At 41.2% G+C, this 20,273-nt stretch overlaps 1 protein-coding gene across 1 annotated transcript in view; it reads left to right on the plus strand.

Annotated features, from left to right (window-relative positions):
* tprn (taperin) overlaps positions 1-20,271 on the plus strand; it is a 41,537-nt gene extending 21,266 nt beyond the window's left edge. The window contains exons 2-4 of the mRNA XM_049604177.1: positions 11,653-11,854; positions 15,290-15,414; positions 15,724-20,271. Coding sequence (XP_049460134.1) covers positions 11,653-11,854; positions 15,290-15,414; positions 15,724-15,786 — 390 coding nt within the window. The 3' untranslated portion in view covers positions 15,787-20,271. The remainder of the gene's footprint in view (positions 1-11,652; positions 11,855-15,289; positions 15,415-15,723) is intronic.
* Positions 20,272-20,273: the final 2 nt, after the last annotated feature.

Consider the following 20,273-nt stretch of genomic DNA (forward strand, 5'->3'; position numbering starts at 1 on the left):
GTTCATTGTGGTGCTGTTCTAATATTATCTACCTGGCTGGAGATTAGCTCTAATCACCTGGTCAGTCTTCTCCGAGGAGTAACTCGCCAGTAGTCCTTTCAGAGGACTTGAACTTGCCTTATTATGTTGTAGTGTTGGAGTTTTTGAATGCACCAGAGGCATCCAGTGCTTTTTCCTGTATATGAGCAGGTGCACACCCAACCCTGACTTGACCGTCCACACCACGCCCTTCACCACCTGGCCACACCGAGATAAATATAGAAACACATTTTGAAAAGATGCACACCCACTCAGACTCACATCATGTACTAAACGCAACACACTGCTGCACCCTCAGCTGTTAGAAAGAGCTGCGCTATTGTGTCGCAGCTCTACTGTAACTCAGCAGCTTTAGAGTCCAACCCCATCAGGGCGCTGCCAGGGATCTCGCCCTCTGTGTGTGTGTGTGTGTGTGTGTGTGTGTGTGTGTGTGTGTGTGTGTGTCCATTCAGTAGGAACCACTTTTCACCAAACGAGGACACGCCATGCTGGGTGGCCTGGAAAAATTTCCTGGCACCGCTCCCATCTCGCCTATTGGCCGAGGCACATTCATGAAGACATAATCTCATCTGCTGACTCTCTTCTTCCTCTCTCCCTCACTTCTTCTTTTGTCTGTTCTCCCCGTGTGCCTTTGTGCCTCAAACACAACATACAAACAGCAAAAACAGAGCTGATGAAACTTTGGTGAAAAAGGAACCGGTGGGATAAATATTATTTGCTCAGCTCGGCGTCTTGTCTCAGTCTGCTGCAGTGGCTCCTGACTCTGCAGACAACCACAGTCTTAACAAGTCCTTTTCATTTTCTATTCAGCTTCAGCTTGTTTTTCAGAGCAAGCAGAAATATCTACCACAGAGCTGAAATGATTCTACCAGCTTCCTGAACTGTTTAAATATGTCGCAAGAATTTCTTTCATTTCCTTCATTTCTCCCTTTTTTGGAACTTGGGGTTTTATGCATTACGTACGATATAGAAACTACATTTGAAAAGTAATTTTATCCCTGACACCAATGTAATGCTTTTATTTTTAGTTCGTTTCACTCAGTAACTTTGCATGCAATCTATACGTCATGAACTCTTTGCTCTCAGCTTAGGATCTGGAGGCTTTAAGTGAAGAGACGTACCTCAGATTCAGGGAAAATTAACAGTCAAGATTTCTTGCACTTTATTAATCACCTCTGTGCAACACTCTTTTATCTTATTACAGACACAAGATTGTCTTTACTTATGCGACAACACACACAAATCAAATATATAAATGATGAGTGATATGTTGCAGATGAAGGTGTTGTCTGTTTATTTCAAGGTCCAGTGTAGGATTAAAGGGGATATAAGGGGTTTTTAATTACCTTAATATGAGACATTTACAATTACACTGGGGTTGGGTCCTCTTACGTGGAGATTGCTATGTTGCATTGCCATGTTTCTACAGCAGACCAGTTCGTACAAACCTAGATAGTGTTTTTCAAGGCAGCCACGGTACTAAGCAGTCCCTTGTGACGAGTGTCGGAAAAACAGTGAATTTTGTAACATGAAGTTGCTTTATTTGGTGTTTTTTTCCGGTTTAAATCACCTGGTCTGTTTGTTTTGGAGAGGAAAATACCTCTGCAAATCACTCTGCTCCTGGTTAAAAACCTGCTGAACGTCTGAATCCTAAGTTATCAGAGAACAAAGGTGCGCACACATTAGCAGGTGCTAGGCTAACAGCCTGAGGCCTGGCTCCGATAGGATAAACAGTGTCAGAGAGAAACACTGATTTGAAACATGAAACTGCTTTATTTGGTGTATTTACACTGTGTAAATCAGCGGGTCTGTTTGTTTTGGAGAGGAAAAGACCTCTGTGAATAATTTGTCTCCCAGAAAACAACTCTGAACCTCTGCATCTTAAAGGAGCTATATGTAAGAAATCTAAAGCAAATAGTCTTAAAATCCTCCTAATATGTCACAGAGACTAAGGAATAATGTTCATATAACATACTGATCTCACCGACAGCAATAGTACAGCCAGAATATTCGCATTTAAAAAACATTTTTACGGTACGCAAATCATGTTTATGTTTTGAATTTGTGTTTTGGCCTGTTGCGCCACCCCCCGCCATTTACCAGTCACGCAGTCAGTAGAGTCTCAGCATCAGTTACAGTTACGACTGAGCTACAATGGCTGACGGTGTGACTAAACCCAAACGACCTTGTTGCGATTCCCAAAAACACCACGACAAAACTCGAGGCAAAGCAAGGGTCTATATAGGAGATGCCTTTGAACGGTGGAGATGGTTTAAAGCGAAGAAGAATTTGAAATCGGATGTTGAAGTGGCTACTCTTCTCCTTGACAGGTAAGCTTTAGCCAAAGTTGGCTAACTAGCATCATAGCTAGACGGGGATGGACATTTCGAATACTTTCAACTGTTATTCATTTTCGATCATACATTGTAGCCCATGTGCAGGTGGGTCATCGACCCGACTGATGTTTTTGAGAAACAGATGTTAGCAGCACGGCAAGCAGCATTAGCAGTGTCCCGGTACACAGCATTAGCAGCCGGCTCCTCCTCCGCTGTATCCTGGCAGCAGCGTTAGCAGCAGAGAAGCCGGACTTGCTCGAACGGTCCGCTGGAAAACCGAAGATCAAGGACACGGCGACGCGGCCCTGCCACAGCAGCCACCCGTGGGCAAACAAATCAGACCTCAGTGGATAACTTGGCTCAAGGTAAAAACCTCCTGAACTGTAAACACAAGAAATTCTAACCAGGAGTTTAGAGTTTCAGCTGGTTGCAATCTGCAATATCCACCACTAGACGCCACTAAATCCCCCTAAATCGTGCACAATGGACCTTTAAACTAAATCCATAGCCATATTTGCAAGACACAATTTTAAATATTGGTCATAGTGGAAGATGCGCTACATTAAATAAACAGTTTTAATTATAACACCAATGTAAAAATAACGTGCAAAAACAATGCAATGTCTAATAAAGTAAGGTTTTTCCTAAAGATTAAAGGTATACTTTGCAGGAGTTGTGGTTATTGTTTGTTAACATGCCCTCCCGCAAAAGTGAAAGGGAGACCTAACTGCAGATTAATTCTCAGTTTGGAACAAGGTTTGTCCACTTGGTGTTTTGCTCTGGTATGCCTGCATTTCTTTGGCGCTGTATCTGCTCTTGGATGCCTGCTGCTTATGGTCTGGTTCCCAACCTCACCTGCACCATATGCCCAAGAACATCCCGAACACGGCAGCATAAGAAGAAAAGAAGAAAATACAGACTTTATCTTTAAGGAGTTGGAAGTTGCCTCCTAAATGGGATTTTCCTGTGCTTTTTTCAAATCAAGTTGCATTTACAAGTTGCACTAGAAAAAAGTAACTTTATTTTAACACAAGCTGACACAAAGCATCAGCTTCTTACTGCGATACACAGTCAGTCTTTGATACATACAAAACAAAACCAGAATAATTAGTCAGTTGTTGGTGCTCTGTCAAAGCCGCAGCGTCCTGTCTGAGCACCCCGTGGTGAATGAGAAGGACAGCAGGACTGAGTCGGGCCCCTGTTGGCTCGTCCCACAGCCTGAGGACAGAAGACGAATCACTTCTGCCTCCATGATGCCAGCTTTTATCACAGAGATGAAAAACACCCACAACTGAAGTTCAAACAGGAGCAGCAGCAGGCTGGGATATGCAGAGATCGCTCGTCTGTTACCCCCAATTTTTTATTCCTCTTTCTTTTCCTCTAAGTTGCATCAATGCTGCAGCTAAAACGTAAAGTCAGAGAGAGGACAATCAACGGAGGCATTGCAGAGAGAGGAGTCTCATCTAACAGGAGTCTCATGTGAGAAGAGTGCTCGTAGACCAGACAAAAAGGAAAGTGAAAGACAGTGAAAGAGGAAGCGAGCCCAGCGGCTAGCCTGATTTATTGATAGACTCGCATGTGGCATCCGGAGACTTCCTCTAAGACAGGATGCCAGTTTAGCAAGGAAACACTTTTTGTGGTGGAAGGAACTAAAAAAGGAGGTTTTGGGGGCTAAAAATAGATGACGCCTGGGACTGAGGGCCCTTTTAGAGATGGTAATGTAGTGTCTATATCTATACACAGTATTTGATTTGTTTTGTGGATTGTACTGTTACTGTGGCTGAATACTAATGGAGAAAACTTGTCTGGCTGTCGGGAGGGAAAGGGAAAGAAAGGAGGCTTTTGTTTTGTTGAGCATCCAGAGAGTGAGAAGTGATATCTGTCAGCATGAAGCAGAATTGTTATTACTTTTAGTTTGGCCATTACCAAAAGCTCAGGGGTCATACTTACCTTGAATATTTTTTAATGAAAATAAAAGTGAACGGAGGGAACTTTGACAGCTTACCTCCCCAAAGCATCACATTTATCTTCCCTTTTTAACCTCTCGTAGAACAAGCCTTTATATCTGAACTTTTATGTCTGCCATCTTAATTTTCCGACTAGCAGAAGAGATTAACAGATTTTAAAATACCTCACCTTGAAACATTAAGAAACTTAATGCAGAAAACAACTGATGAATCTGAAGATTGTGCAAGGTGGGTAAAAACCCAGAAATCACTGAGTAAACATAAATTGCGTAGTTCAGATCTTTTGAAATGGGGATGTATGAGGTTCTTATCCATAGTCAGTGTATTACCTACTTTAGATGTCAGTTGGCATGCTCCCAGATTGGAGAAGCAGGCAGGAGTACTGACTTAACTACTGACTTGGAAATTAAGCAATGTACTGTGACAGTATTCTGTATGCTATATTTGGGATATTTTCACCGCTTTACCTTGCCCTAGGACAGATTTTGTATGGGGAACTATTGACGCTATATCGCTATCTTCAAAGCCAGACTCCATTGAGAAAAACAGTAATTTAACATCACTGATCAAAGGAGCTGTTGGTCTGTCACTGCCTCAATCAGTTGGTTTGTTTGTGTTATTGTGTGACTTGGGGTTTAAAGCAGTTAGTTCGGATTCACCAAAATCACCCAATAACACAAACAAATTAACTTATTTGAGGCAGCAGTAGACCAGCAGCTCCTGTGTTCAGCGAGCTTAAATTACTGATTTTCTCTATGGAGTCTGGCGGCTTTGACAAGAGCATAGATGGAGGAACTGAAGCTGTTAATGGCCCTTTCTGGCGTCAGAAAGGGCTGTCTGACGTCAAGGTAAAGTGGTGAAAATATTCTAAATATAGTGTATACTTAAACTGAAATTGATTTTTTAGTTGTCTAAAATACAATTTCTTGCTGATTTTGTCCACAGCAGTACATAGCTTAGCCTCAACCACCTCTTACTGTATGTAATACACTGACTATGGATGAGTTATCCCTTACAACTCCACTCCAAAACATCCAAACTATCCCTTTAAAGTACTTATCAACAGGTAGCATTAGTGAGTAATTCGTTGAAAGGTGACAGGTGTAAAGGCTCCTTGATAAGTTCACAGGGTTCACAGACTGTTCTCTGAACCCTCGTCCTGCTCCACACTGCCTCCTCAAGAGTCAACTTATTTATTGTCATATGTAAAATAATTAGAGAAACACTGAAATACAGGCTCCCTTCAACAAGACTCATTAAATACATCTAGAAAAAAATTTAAAAAAAAGGTATATAAAGGTAAAGTGACAGTGTTGACTCAGAGGTGCAACAGTGTCATGGCCTGTGGGATGAAGCTGTCCCTGAGCCTGGTGGTGTGGGACTTGATGCCACACGACAGCAGGCAGAACAGTTTGTGGCGGGGGTCTCTGATAATCCTGTTGGCCTTCTTCCTGCGTCGCCGGGTGTAGAGGTCCGCCATGGATGGTAGCTCTGTCCTGGTGATGTGCTGTGCAGTTATCACCATCCTGACATGACGTGACGACCAGTGTGAATGCAAAACCGTAGGGCCTCCTTACTGATATCATTATCTCAACAAATGTTACTATTATGCACGTCTTTATTTGCCTTAATCAGATATCAGCAACTATTAAATAATCAAAACATGATTAGGAGGCTCCAGGGGAGAGAAGTGGAGGAAAGGTATCTTGTCATGAAACCTCAAATGTTCCAGCTGGTGTAAGGAGAGAAATGTGTGATTGATCAAAGGTTGTCTCATTGATCTTTGTCCTGAATCTATGGGTGTTTGTCTTCAATCTTTAGATCTGTAATCAGCCTTCTATGAACCCTTTTCTTTAATGTATAGTCCTGAATAGGCACATCACAATACCAGAAATGTATTAGTCAATAACAATACCAGTAAAACTCTGTGATTTTTCATTAGCCTATTCGATACCACTGTAAAAAAACAGATACAAAACAATTAATCCCATGTATGTAAACACATATTCCCGATCTAAAAAAAAATTAATTTAATCTAATTTCAATTTTATTATTAGTCTAAATATGAATCCCTGTTGATCCGCCTCAAATGCAAAGAACTAGTCTATATGGGTTCATGAGAATTTGTGGACAAGTAAACATTTATTGATATGAAGCCTACAGTATATTAACATGTTTCTCCTCCATTGTTGTTGTTCAGCACTTGTACATGTAAGATTGGACAGTTGGTCTCTCTGGTAGGCTATTTGTCCCGCCCCTTTCTCCACTGTAATTCATCAGCTGGGTAAGAAGCGACAGTGACGAGCAACATTTTAGCTAAAGTTTTCCAGCTCTCAGCGACCAGGAAAAAAGCCAAACGTGCACAACTCAGCTCAGAATAGACGCTCAGCGCCTTGTCACGCTGCTGGCGTTCGTAGCATAGTATAAGTACATGGCGCTCCCATCGCAAAGAATTAAAAAATATGCTGACCTTAAAAAACAACAACATTTATTTCGATGAGTTGAGGTGGCACTGTCGCTGCAGCTGCACTTGACGCCATCTTCCAACTAATGTTGTTGTTCTGTGTGCTGGTAGGCGTTGTTCTTCCTTTGGCATTGAACAACAGACTAGAACACTTGTAGGTGTATATGCTGCCCCATCAAGCCCTGAAGAATTGCATCCCTCGTACCTACAGTACTGGAGCAAATCAAGTGCAATCATTTTTATTAGAATTCTGGCATCAACTTGGTACCAAAGATCTTGGTTCTCGTGACATCCCTAGTCCTGAACCTAAGTATCCTTGTCCTGAATCAATAGGCTGTTTTCCTTAATGTATAGACCATCATCTTAAATCTATAGACTGTCATCCTGAATCTATAAACCTGCAGCCTTCATTTATAGGTACTCACCCTCAATGTTTAGACCATCTTCCTAAATCTATGGGCCATTGTCTGAATCTATAGACTTTTTTTCTATAATCCATAGATCCTCATCTGGAATCTAAAGACTCCTGTTTTAATCTTTAGTCCTGAGCCTCAAGACTCTCACCCTGAGTCTGTACTGCTAGCCTAGTTTTACCTATACACCAGTGTGTGGAACATAAAAACCCTCATCTAGAATCTGTAGACCCATGTCCTTTCTCTGTTGACAGTTGTCCTAATTCTATAGATTCTCGTGCCAAATCTGTTGGCCCTTGTTGTTACAGTAATTCATAGACTAGCAGAGACCCTCATCTGGAATTTGGACCCTCAACTGAATCTGTAGACGTTGTTTTAGTCTGCAGACCTTATGTCTCATTTTGAGTCTATAGACCTTTGTATTTAGTCTATAGATTTGCATGTGGAACCTGTAGACCCTCATTTGTCCATGATCTGTGCACCCTTATCCTGACTATAAAGACCTCTGTTCTTAATTTGTTGACCTTCATTTGCCATGGACTCCTGTCCTTATGCTCTACATCCTCATGCGGAATCTGCAGACACTCATCTTCAAACTATAGATTCTAAATCTTGAGAATCTCATCGTCAATCTATAAATTCTCGTCCTCAAACTATGACCATCGTCTTCAGTTTATAGACTCTTGTCCTAAATCTGTAGATGCTTGTTTTATATCTACAGACTGTGTTCTGAATCTATAGACCCTCGTCCTAAATCTACTTCTACTACACTTAGATACCAGAAAATTGCTGTTGCTGTAGGTGTTGTGTCAGTTGCTACCCCAGTGATAAGACTTGAACAGTACCTGTACTTTGTGCAAGTTTTGAGGACGTCAGAGGGTCTCTATGACGTCTGTAGAAGTGAGTTTATGTGTTTAATTCCCAGGTTACAGAGTAGGAAGTATTGGGTAAAAAATTGCGCTTCCATGTGTTCTCACATCTCTTTTACGTGCAGACTCATTGACACACATACTGCGTTGCAAAAAAACTATTTCTCCACCATCACTGACCTCACCACACTCACAGAGACAGGCCATTAAGAAGTCATAAAGGATACGAAACAAGCATGACAGCTTGAAATTGAGGTTGAGTGTGAACCCTGACTGGTTTCGAGTCGGAGGAGGCGTTGCTGGCTCGTGGCCTTGTGATGGAGATTAGGGCAGATTTAGATCATGGCCTGCAGAGTAGATGGAGCCAGGTACAATACATTAAGAGCAGTCAGCTGACGGTCATGGTGGAAAACATGGACAAACATGCTGTTATATGTGTGTGAATCGCCTATTATCTGATGTGCATTATGAGTTTTGTACAAACTGACAGATGTTGATTAATCAGGATTTCAAATAGCATTAATTCCCTTTGAATGTTACAACAGCAATTTAAATGATATCCTGAAAATGTTATCGCAGCAGTAACTTCTCAGAGAACCCGTCATATTCTTCCTCTAAAAGGACGAGATGTCTCTTTTGAGAATAAACGCCAGTCGCTGTGCTCGCTGACAGCTAAAACCACCGAAGTCTCTGATGGCTGAGTTGCCATTCATGTTGGATTACACGGTGCAGCAAAGTGCGAGGGGCGGTCTCACCCTGCGGATCCATGTTTGCAGACCACTGAAGCATTGCCAAACAGACATGTCTTACAGCGAACGCTCCGAGACGATCAATCACAGGCCCCAGGCTCCTGCAAGGCTGCCACCTGTCCCACTTAGAGGACACGTAAAGTACAGTACATGCAGCCGCAGACGTGCCTAAACAAACTGCACCTGGCTCTCCAAGAATCCCAATAAAAAGCCCTGTTGAATAAGTGATGAGGTAGTCGGTTGATGTCGAGGCTGCAGTGCGAGCAAAGGGCTGAGACACGTGATAACGTTCAGTATAGATGGTTTAATTACAGAGCAATAAGGATGTACCCTGTTAATGATTACTGAGCTCATAAAATGCAGAGAAGGGTGATGTCAGCGATGTGCTAGAAGCTGTGGTTTGGAACGTGAAGGTATCTGATGAAGTTTGGCCTCTTTACCTGTGCAGTTATTTTTCTGTAATTGAGAATGATACATATCATTTACACATTTAAAGATGGATGCTTTGTTTTTATTTCAGTGCTCCTAAACACCAGAACATGGAAATGAGGGGCACTGTGGGATGCACTATAGTGGCACAATAACAAATTTTGGGATTTAATTTTTTTTTAAAAATTAATCTGGGCTGATTGTGAAATGATACATTAAAATCCACCTGCAAGTAGAGCTGGACGATATTGGAAAAAAACGAACATTGCAATTTATTTATTTATTTTTTTGCGATATAAAGTGCGAGATGGTCATCAATCTTCAACTCTGACCTGCATCCTAACCTTCTGGTCGCCCTCTTTGGTACCACCAAAGAGGATGATGTATATATATGTATGGCCTGACTTTCAGATCATCTGTCGTTTTTCTGTACTATTCAGAAGATGGAGAACCATCCTATTGGCAGTATTCCGGCTGTTATTTGGGGTTAGTGGAATTGGGGGATTGGGATTGGATTTCATGCTTTGTTCCTTTTAAATTTGCTACGTAATTTATCAGTCTAGAATAATTGGTGTTATTTTTTTAGGAGGGTGCATCTGCATAGAAAATGAAAATAATGAAAGCAGAAAAATGACTTTTTACTCTGAGGACATTTATGAAGGGAGAGGAAGGTGAAGTTAAGTTGTTTAATACACTGGCTGACTCACCATGACACCACTGTATTCATATAAAACTCTTCTTTTCATCAAGGCTAAAGTCAATGCGCATTGCTTTCCCTAAAATAAGGCGGCTTCCAGGTTGTGGTTGATAGAGTTGAGCTGAATACTTGGATGAAACAAGTATCCGGTACTTTTTACGAGCATCATCTGAGAAAAATTTGTCAATATCTGTACTTGGAGTTGTTTCTGTGTAGTATGATGAATATGGCAACTTCTGATGAACCCATATCAATTTCAGGCTTAAAACAACAACTTCAGATTAGGTTCCTCCCATTTCCAACATAGGCTCTGCTCGCTTCCGCCCATTCAGAGTACAGATAGAGATACAGATAATTTTGTTAGTTAAACAGTTACAAATACAGATACAGACAACAGCGTACTAGCTCATTTCTAGTGGTAGACATGCTTTGGTTGTTTATCAGACAGACTTGTCTTTTAGATGAACATTAGTGTTAACGTCTTCCTTTTCAGCCTTGCGGCTCTGACCCGAAGTTTGGAGAACTCAGGCTAACTCAGTAGCTTTCGCCTGACTCATAGCAAATAACTGGCTATTACAGTCCGGCAACTCTGCAGTGAGGAATGATTGGGAGACGTCGTAATGATGTTTCCTTAAACAGATGCTTTATTTTGTCTATGCAGCAAACACAAACACAGCCCTTTTTAGAGTCATTATATTGGAACCTGAGTTTAATCGAGACACTTTCCTCTGACGACAGCAGCTTCAGAAAATCTTGGAAAATAAGAACCTTACGTGTTTGAGTTAATTTGCCTTACTTGACAGTGCACGTCTTGCGATTGCGACTGTTGCGCATGTCGCAGTGTGAATGCTGAACTGATACATGGTGCAGCCCTACCTTCAAGCTTTTCTTGGGTTTTCGACTGCATTTTATGGCCTTCATCAGCTGAAGGAGTTTACTCAGTTGTCATCATGTGATAACAGTTGCTTGTACATGGGTACATATTAGTGTATCTATAGTTATATGTACTGAATGTACAACCGAGCCATTAAGATGTGGTTGAAAACTACTGAAAGTGCGAGAAAACTGAGAAAGACAGATAATTTTGAGGTTAATTTTGGAGTCAGTGTACCAAGTTTGGGCATTTGAAGGGATAGTTTTCAGTTCAACATTGCTATGCACACTGTGGTTGAGTAGAGGGAGGGTCATGGGACCCTAGAAATGCTTGAACCAACCCTGATTAAACTGACCATGGTGGCTGTGGCTGAACAGTGACCTTTGGGGGTAAAATAAATTTTGTAAAAACAATATTTCCTATGAGGAAAAACTGTACCTTATTTTATTTTTTCTTGTTTTTCAGCCAGATACATTAAAGAAAAAAAACAAATCAAATACTCGCTTCAAATCGTGAACAGGCACCAGCCCAAATTTATTTTGGCAGGTGACTGGTTGTGTTTTCTTTATCAGGGTGCCAGTGGAGTGGAGATAAAATATGGAGGCAGGGGAAATCGGTATCACTAGGTATCTACAATACGTATGAAAATAATGATGTAATTTACTCATTGGTACTGTTGTTGTTTTTATTTGTTTCTTTCTGTGTTTTTTTTCTTTTTATAGTTATTTAATTAGTAAAAACACTTTATCAGGACAGAAAAACAAAACAGTATTGTCATTGTCATTTCAAATTTTCTGTCTCTGTGTCTTTTGCAGCTCAAGATCTCATTCAACGAGTCCAGCCTCCACAGTACGTACGAGTATCCGTCAGAGAGCAGCGTGTGGGACAGCGGGGAGGAGGATGAGGAGGAGAAACAAGACGGGAAGGTGGCGGATGAACAGCCAAGCATGGTGGGACGCATCCACATCCCTCGACCCAGTTTCAACAGCTCGCCCACACACACGACCAACAGTAACGGTGAGACAACATGGAATGTGACAGAGGGGAGATACACGGTTTATTTTGTGGTTTTGTGGTGAACATGCAGGTTAGATGTCCAGTTTGAACCCCTGTAGCACCATTAAAATGTCTGTTCTCTGTCCCACGCTTTGGTCGATATATCTCAAGAGCTATTGGCCACGTAGCTGTCACATTTTCTGCAGATATTCTTGGTCCCCAAAGGATGATCCCAAATCATGTTTTTGGTCCTTTGAGCTTTCCTCTGAAGCGTAAATCAAAACAAAAATGTCTGCTTATCCACAACAAGGTATCTTAAAATCTATTGGCCTGGTGTCTCTTTAGTGTCCCTTTTGATAATCATGATCCCCAGTGGGTGAATCCCTTATAATGGTTTTGGCTGGTGACCCTCTGAACTTCGCTCTGAAGCAACCATTAGATCAACTTTTCTACTTTTAGTACCAGAAATATCATGATTTTCTGACTGAGCACGTTCATGCTCCTCAGAGGATGAACCCTTTCTATTTTGGACCACCTATTAGTTTTCCTTTTTGCATGGAAATATGTACAAAGTGTGTAATTAAATGTACTTACGTAGCGCTTATGTAAAAGCAGAGTTAGCAGGAAGCCTAATAAGGGAATAAAATCAGAAGCATTAGCATGAAAAAACAAACAAATATTAAAAGGAGGGCAATGTCATGCAGTGATGTTAATAAATAAACAAAATGTTAATAGAGAGCAGGATCAAAAGAAATAACTTGATGTAAGAAAAAAGCAAAACAGCATCATACAGTGGACTTTATTTGGGCAAGAGCAGCGATGCACATACTGTGTTTATAAAACATACATGCAAAGAAGTATTGATTTGCCTCCAGTGGTATCGTCTGTATATCTCAAGAAAGACATCCTCCATATCTTTGGGGGATGAAGAGAAGATCTCACTCTGCATTGCAGCACTTTCCACAATGATGAGCGAATAAAAAGATTAGTGAGAGAGTGGAAAAAGTTTTGACTCCATTTTGGTGTAAATGACACCGCTCCTAAATTGTTTTTACAGTAGACGCTTTATCTTGGAGGAAGGAAGCAGAGATAAGAGAGGATGACTATCTAACTGTATTAATTTCTAATCAGTGGAAGCCTTTTTATTGAGCTGCAGTGTTGAGCTATTGCTCCTCTCTGCTGCTTTGTGTTGGACAGCCATAGAAAATGCACATAAAACTCCCTCCTTAAAGCTGATCTACAAGAGCTGGTGTTAGACTAAATATAAAGGGCCTGTGTAATGTCCTATTTGAATAATATGGTTCTGGATGTAAAGGGACATAAAACATAATCTGACAAAACATTTGCCTGAAAGGAATTTATAAGGAGATGATTAGATGTCATGAAACAAATGAAGCGTATAAAATGTTGCTCAGAAAATGAGGAGAGTAATAGAGAGGGAAAGAAGGGAAGAAATTATTGATTAAAGCTAAACAAGGTTTCCTCAGGTCATGACTTCATCACTATATATCAACATTAGTACCTTCATGTGCATGGTGCTAGTGTAACACAGTCAGACAGCATTACATATGATGACAGAGACCTCTACTGGACGAAGCGTGAACTACATCTAACAAAATGTGATGCACTCTGCAGTTTGTTTCCATTTTGACGTCCTCAGCTCACTTATTGCTACTTGTAACATTCAGAAAAGTTGTGATTTATAAATGATTGCTTGGTCTTGCATGCTATTGAAACATGAGTAATTAATGTCTCATCTCAGCTCCTGTTTAGAAGGATTGTAATGCAGAGTGACATTTGGGCCACGCAGCTCTTCCTCAGACTTCTGATACGTGACAGAAAGTCTCGATCTTAAATACCCTTAGTACTGCCTGGGCCAGTCATGTGACATGCCACACATGTAGCCCACATGTACCTGTATACCCTAATATCATACTAAAGCTACTTTTGAACAATATATAAGGGGAAAGTACCAGCATGTACACATTTTATATCCCACATATCTAGATAAGTGGCTGTCATACATACGTCAAAAAACACATCTTGACATGTCACTATTGCTGCTAATCAGCAGCAGAACGTATTACAGTGTGCTCATATATACAAGCAGACAGGTCAAACATTAAGAAAAAATTAAGAAAAAACATATTACAAATATACAAATCAAACCTTAAAAACAGTTTATAGTGGATATGTGACACCGTTTATAAAGACACGAAAAGACAGTATATATATATATAAATGCTGTTAGCCAAACTGACAGTTTAATGTGAGCACCATGTCAGACATGACAGAATACAGAGTTACAGGCTTACAATAATAATCTAATGTCAAATTCCTCATTAAGGCCTTTAGGAGCCAAAGTGCCCAATGTATGTTTCTAGAAGAGTTCATGTGTAAGGACCATGGTGTGTATATCTCCTCCTCTGCACGGATGTTTTATCACCTTAGTTCCCACATATCTGAGAGTGGAAATATTGTGTTACTAACTCAAAGAATGAAACTTCAACAGTAGCAACCAAAGACTGCATTAGACTTGAATTATAACAAGACATAATTAATAGCATTTAATTTTGATAAATTAATTTACTTTTTTTTTTCAATAATTCATATACTGAATATGCTTATAGATTATGCATTTTTTAAAAGCACAGAGACACAGACCATGCAAACAAATTTAAGTCTAAGTGACCCCAGACAAAATACCTGGTGTCCCACAAATGGTAACAATTGAATGGTGGATTTAAAAAACCTCACAGATATTTTAGTATCAGTGTACATGTGAGCTCATTTAGAGTTTAGTCTCCAGTACAGTTTGTCAACCAGAGAGGTGACAAGTTTTTTTTTTTACACTGTAAAAAATCCCAAACACTACATACCTGAGTCACTAAAAAAATAACCAAACACACTCTAAGACAGAAAAAAACAGGAAATGTTCAGATTAAAATTTTCAAACTGAATTAAAAAAAACACAAAAACTCACCTAAAAGACACAGAAACGTATGAAAGAAACAAAAAGCATAAAGGAAACACAGTCCTCTGTGGATGCTCAAAGACAAAGAAGCTCAAAGCCAGAGTCTGTGTATATGAACTCCTTATCGATGACACTTCCTCTCTCTGTGCGAAACTCTCAGTGTAAAGGGGAACAGCAGCCATTTTTTAAAACACTGATATTATTCTGGAGGCTAAATAACACGATGGAAGGAATGTTGCAGTTTGCTCATGTATGCACACAGTGAGCTGTAGCTGGCTGTTGAACAGAGCATAAAATTTTAACATATGCAGTATTAATAAGCATGCTGTCGCTGTCTGAACCTACTTTATGTTACCAATAAACACTTCTATGACGAGGGAAAAGGGGGGAAAAGGAATTTAATTCACTCATCTGCTCATCTGCTGTAAGCTAAAAAGGTTATTAACATTTCAGTAACACCTATGTCTCGTTATCGCCTGCAGACCTTTCCAGCTACATTCCCAAGCACTCTGTGGACTTCAGCGCCTGGCAAGAGCACAAACACGATGAGAGCGTTTACCAGGAGGACACCACTTCCCAGCAGACACAGATGACAGAGGAAGTTATGGTGAGAGAGAACTCCTGCGTTCCTCAAAGGCATCATGTTCACACTCTTTCTGTTTTAGAGTCGAGTACCAGTCGCTGAGTCCTTTAATTTGAACTTCACAAGTCAGATCAACAGCCCGCACCAACAGTTAATTCACTGTGATATACAGCAGAGAAAAGCAGCACATTTATCATTTTAAGCACAAACTCTCCTGTTTAACCTGCAGAACATAGAGTACACTGCAAGGGACACAACAGATAAGAAATCTGCTTCATAATGACGTCACCTTCACGTTTCAGAGCACATTTAACCTTTGCCTTTTCTCCCCAGCTCACACCGGCAGACAGCTCCTCCCTGTCTGACTACAGCAGCGAGCCCGCTCTTTACTTCTGACCCGTCGGACCAATCAGCTGCACAGTAGCATCACACCTGTGGGACCAGCCTGCAGCCAGAGCCCAGCGCGGTCCGTCACACCTGGGCCTCAACTGCCTCCAGCTCTACACTCCAGCCGTCTCTAAGCACATCTTCCTGATCACGCAGGAAACATAGTATTTTGTTTGTGTCTTTGTTTGTGTTTGGGGCTGATTTCCTGCCACGGAACCACCACACGCCACGTCTTCAACCGCATATCAGAGCAGATCAGCTGGGTGGCGGGGTGTTGGAATCCCACCTTCCTTCTTTAATCCAAAACCAGCTGGACTGTGTTTCCCTGACGATTTTGGGACAGTTGATCTGTCAGCCTCCCTCCTCATCCTCATATCGATTGTCAGAATCTAGACAGACGTCTGCCTCCCTCTCCAGACTCTGCTAGACGTCCGCTGGCGTCACATCCCTCCTGTGATTCTCCGCTTCCAATGTCTTGGACATTTCAGGTTTTTGGGAGACAAGCGAAGGAAAGCGAGTGACCAAACTCCTTAAAATGAACAGGAAGCCGCCAGTGCCCACGTGTAGGTAACGCCACGGTGACAGAGTTCAGTGTTAGCATGGAAACGTGTCATGAGGACGCGTCTGCTTGTGTAAATCGCCGGCACAGTCAAACACACGGAAACAAACAAAAAAAAAGGTAAAAGGGTGCCACAATTGTAGTTTTTTGTCTTTTTTTTGTTTTTGTATGCATGTTTTGATTTCGGCCAACAGCTCGGTTGGTTCCTTTACTGTAAAGCTTCTGTATGCCTTTTAGTTTTTGTACGTTTTCTGGCAAACTATGCTGTACGGAAGCTGCTGGATGTTCAAGTAGAGGCGAGCAAACTTCAACACGCTTCCCTTTCTTCGTGACAAGGGAGGGAACATATGCACCCCAGGGACGATGTCTGTCAGTCAGCAGCGAGATTTCTGATCACACGCTTGAAAAAAGTGACCTTGGCCAATAATGTCTGTACGTCCGTATTGCTGGTGACAAACAGGAACCATCATACTGTAGAATGTTTCTGTATATTCCCTATCAAGGTATCTGTGTCACGTTTATGAGAAGCTGTTAGACCTCCCTGACACCTTTTTTTCGTGTATTTATTCCTGCTTAAAGTTGAAGTTTGCATGTCTGAGACCTGCTCATGTACAAAAAATAACATTTTTGTAAAGACAAATTTGCTGGCGTGGGGTGCACACAGCCCTGCCCGACTTTTTTTTTTTTCTTTGTCGTCGTCGTCGTTTTCCAGTCGGACCTCATGTACTTTAACATTCCACAGAGAAGGAAGCCGGTCCATCGGCCGTGACGAAGGCAACAACGATTATGATCATCCATAAAATGGCGTGTTTGTGAGAGCGAATGCAAGATTGTGCGTGCGTGTAAAGGAATATGTCGTGATTTTTTTTAAATTCAGATTGTTTTATATACAAGGATGCACCAAGTTTCCAGATGATTCCTTTTTTTTTTTTTTTTAAACTCATAATGCCAAGTGATTAAAGTGTTGCTGTAACAGCCTCACACTCATTCTCTCGACCCCTTCGGCCAGTATTGTTGTACAGTTTCCACCATATTTTTCATACGTATGATGATTCTGTTTCTTACTCCTGTCAGTTTCTTTTCCTTTCAACAATCAAATGAAGTTTGTTCAGTCCAGGTTGCTGTTAGGAGACGTTTCGTCTTTGTCTGATGAATTTAGGAGTTCTCCGTTTCGTCTGGAGTCTTGGATGTTTAATGTCTTTGCACTGTCTTTGCTTTTAGCTTTGTTTTGCACCTCATGAGAAGGAACAGAGTAGGCGACGGAGGATATGTGCACTTAAAAGAACAAATTGAAGAGTTTTGTTTTGAACAGAAGCCACTATTAACACCTGCTGTTAACAACCATTGATTGTACGTCAGATACAGTAGACATAGAGGAGTTTTTCAGACTGCAGGTATTGATTTTTTTTGTATTTAATCAACATGACAAAATAGCATTTTTGAAACAGAACTCTTCAGCCGTACATGATGAATGCACTGCCGATGAATGCCATGTCCAGTTTTTGTACTCTGTCTGCCACAGCCTTGCATCAAAAGTCTTATGATTGTCGGCCTTGTCGCTGTGACCACAAACTGTAGCCCAGGTGTAGTTTCACACACGGGTCCAAGGGTTCATCTTTGAAATGAAAATCCCCTTAAAGTCATTGTTTTTTGTTGTTGTTGGCCAGTTGATCTGATGTGTCACACTGTGATGTACACTATTTTTGAAGGACTGCATCAGTGGTTATGCTGGTGTTGGTACAAATCACATTTTCAAACTGTGCTACTGTGGTTGAGAAGTTCCAGATGTCCATTGGTTTCCATTTAATTTCATATGATATGAAAATCCACGTCTAATCTGATTTTGGAGAGAACACAGCTGATATGACATTTTATGGGCTTTTATTTTGAAATTCCACATCTGAATGTCCTGATATTGTCTGAGTGATACTCACCAGTGGTTAGCTCTGTCGCCTCACAGCAAGAGTGTTCCTGGTTTGAACCCAGGGTCAGGGAGCCTTTCTCTGTGAAGTTTGCATGTTCTCCCTGTGTCAGCGTGGGTTTCCTCCAGGTACTCCAGCTTCCTCCCACAGTCCAAAGACATGCAGGTTAATCAGTGACTCTTATGGGTTTACCCTGCCTCTCGCCCAAATGTCAGCTGGGATAGGCTCCAGCCCCCGCATGACCCCTAAGAGGATACGGAAAATGAATGAGGTGGTGTGCTGACATTTTGAAGTCAGATTGGTCTTCGGAAACAGTGCTTACCAGATGACTCGCGTTTGATTTGTGTAAGGTCCAATTATCGTTGCATCATCATGCAGTCAGACTGGCAATCATCACAATTAGTGTTTCCGTACCAAAGTGAAAAATCTTGATAATCCCTAACAAAACACCTTTTAAGACTAAATTTCTTAAGATATTGTAAAAAATAGCAAAACTTTAGTTTAAATCGTCCAGTTAAACAAAGGTTAACAAGACTATGAAACTGGGCCAGCTTTCCATACTCTGTTGTCGGCGCTACAGACACATTTCGGTCAGTACCAAAAAGTGCTGATGTGTAACATCTAGCCCTTAAGCTGCATGTAAACCATATTACTAAACATCATCAGGATGTAGGGTAACTAACAAAAATAAGTGCAGAGTTGACGTTAACTGTGATGAGTTATACAAGTCACAGTCCCTCCAGAATGCAGGCTTTTTTTGTTTTCTTTTTTGATTGCTGAGGCCCAAACGCCTGATTTCACAGCAGCTTGTCTATAAAAGTGCGACGCATGTAACATTTTTTGCAACGAAATTGTGGAAGCAGGTGAAAATTGCAAAAATAGTTGCAATTTAAAAAAAAAAAAAAAAAAAAATCATTAAAAATTGAAGGCAACTTGTTCCAGTGAGAATAAAACTGCACTGTCCTGAGTCCGTGACTGATACAACACTAACGTTACACGTGCATTAGATCTGGATTGCAACTGTCTTTGTCGTGGTAATTTGTCTTGTGCGTTGTCAACACGTTTCAGCCATTCTCTGAGCATGTTCAGGGGTAGAAAACTGTTTGTCAGCTGATGACTTTAGTGTGTGTTCCTCCACAACACTGCATGCATGCGTAACATCAGGAAATGGCCTTGTGCTGTCTTTAGCAGTAATTTCTGTTGGTAAATGTTGGGTGAAACTCACAGGAAATTACGATAGGTTGTGCAGAATTCATGGGGATTGTTTGAATTCATGTTAATTGTTGCAGCTGTAACAACCCGGAGGGGCTGACTCAGAGTTAGCATACGATGAGGAAATGAATGGAAACCAATCGCTGCTGGACACAGTAGGAACAACACAGTCAGAAAAAAACCTTAAGTGCACATGATTTGCAATTAAAGAGCTAAAAGTCCCAGAACACACTGGTTTGCTTCTTATATTTGGCCCATTGAAGCCTGACTTGGACTTGCTGTGAAGCTGTGGCTACAGTCACGTGACACACCCATGGATCCATCTGTGGTAACCGCTGCCTTCAACGTCCAAAACCCCAAAGAGGACGTTCACTCTTTGTGGGAATCGTTAGCTCTCTGTCTTTCTGTGAACTGAAGGACCAAAAAAAAGGCAGAGTGGATTGTGGGAATCCTCACAAATTGTCTTAAAAGACACCAGCGAAAACTTTTCTGATGGCCACTAGTGGGACGTAAAACAGACGACTTCTGAAGCGTGCACGCGGTCTCTCACCGCAGTGTTTTCCCATCTGCCTACTCCTGTTGCAAAGTGAGCAGTTTGTGTTGGTCACACTGTAGAGACTCTGTGGTAGAAGCTCCATCTTGTTCCCCCTTTTACTTTCACCCCTTCGTCTGTAAATCTTACATCGCAGCAGATGTGCTTACTGTAAAGTTATTGTCAATGATTGGGGCAAATAAAACAAACAAAAAAAAAAAACAAAGTGATGTCATACCTGTACAAATGAAAGCTCAATAAATAGAAGACT

This window comes from Epinephelus fuscoguttatus, linkage group LG18 (genome assembly GCF_011397635.1).
Source record: "Epinephelus fuscoguttatus linkage group LG18, E.fuscoguttatus.final_Chr_v1".
In the NCBI taxonomy this organism is placed as follows: Eukaryota; Metazoa; Chordata; class Actinopteri; order Perciformes; family Serranidae; genus Epinephelus; species Epinephelus fuscoguttatus.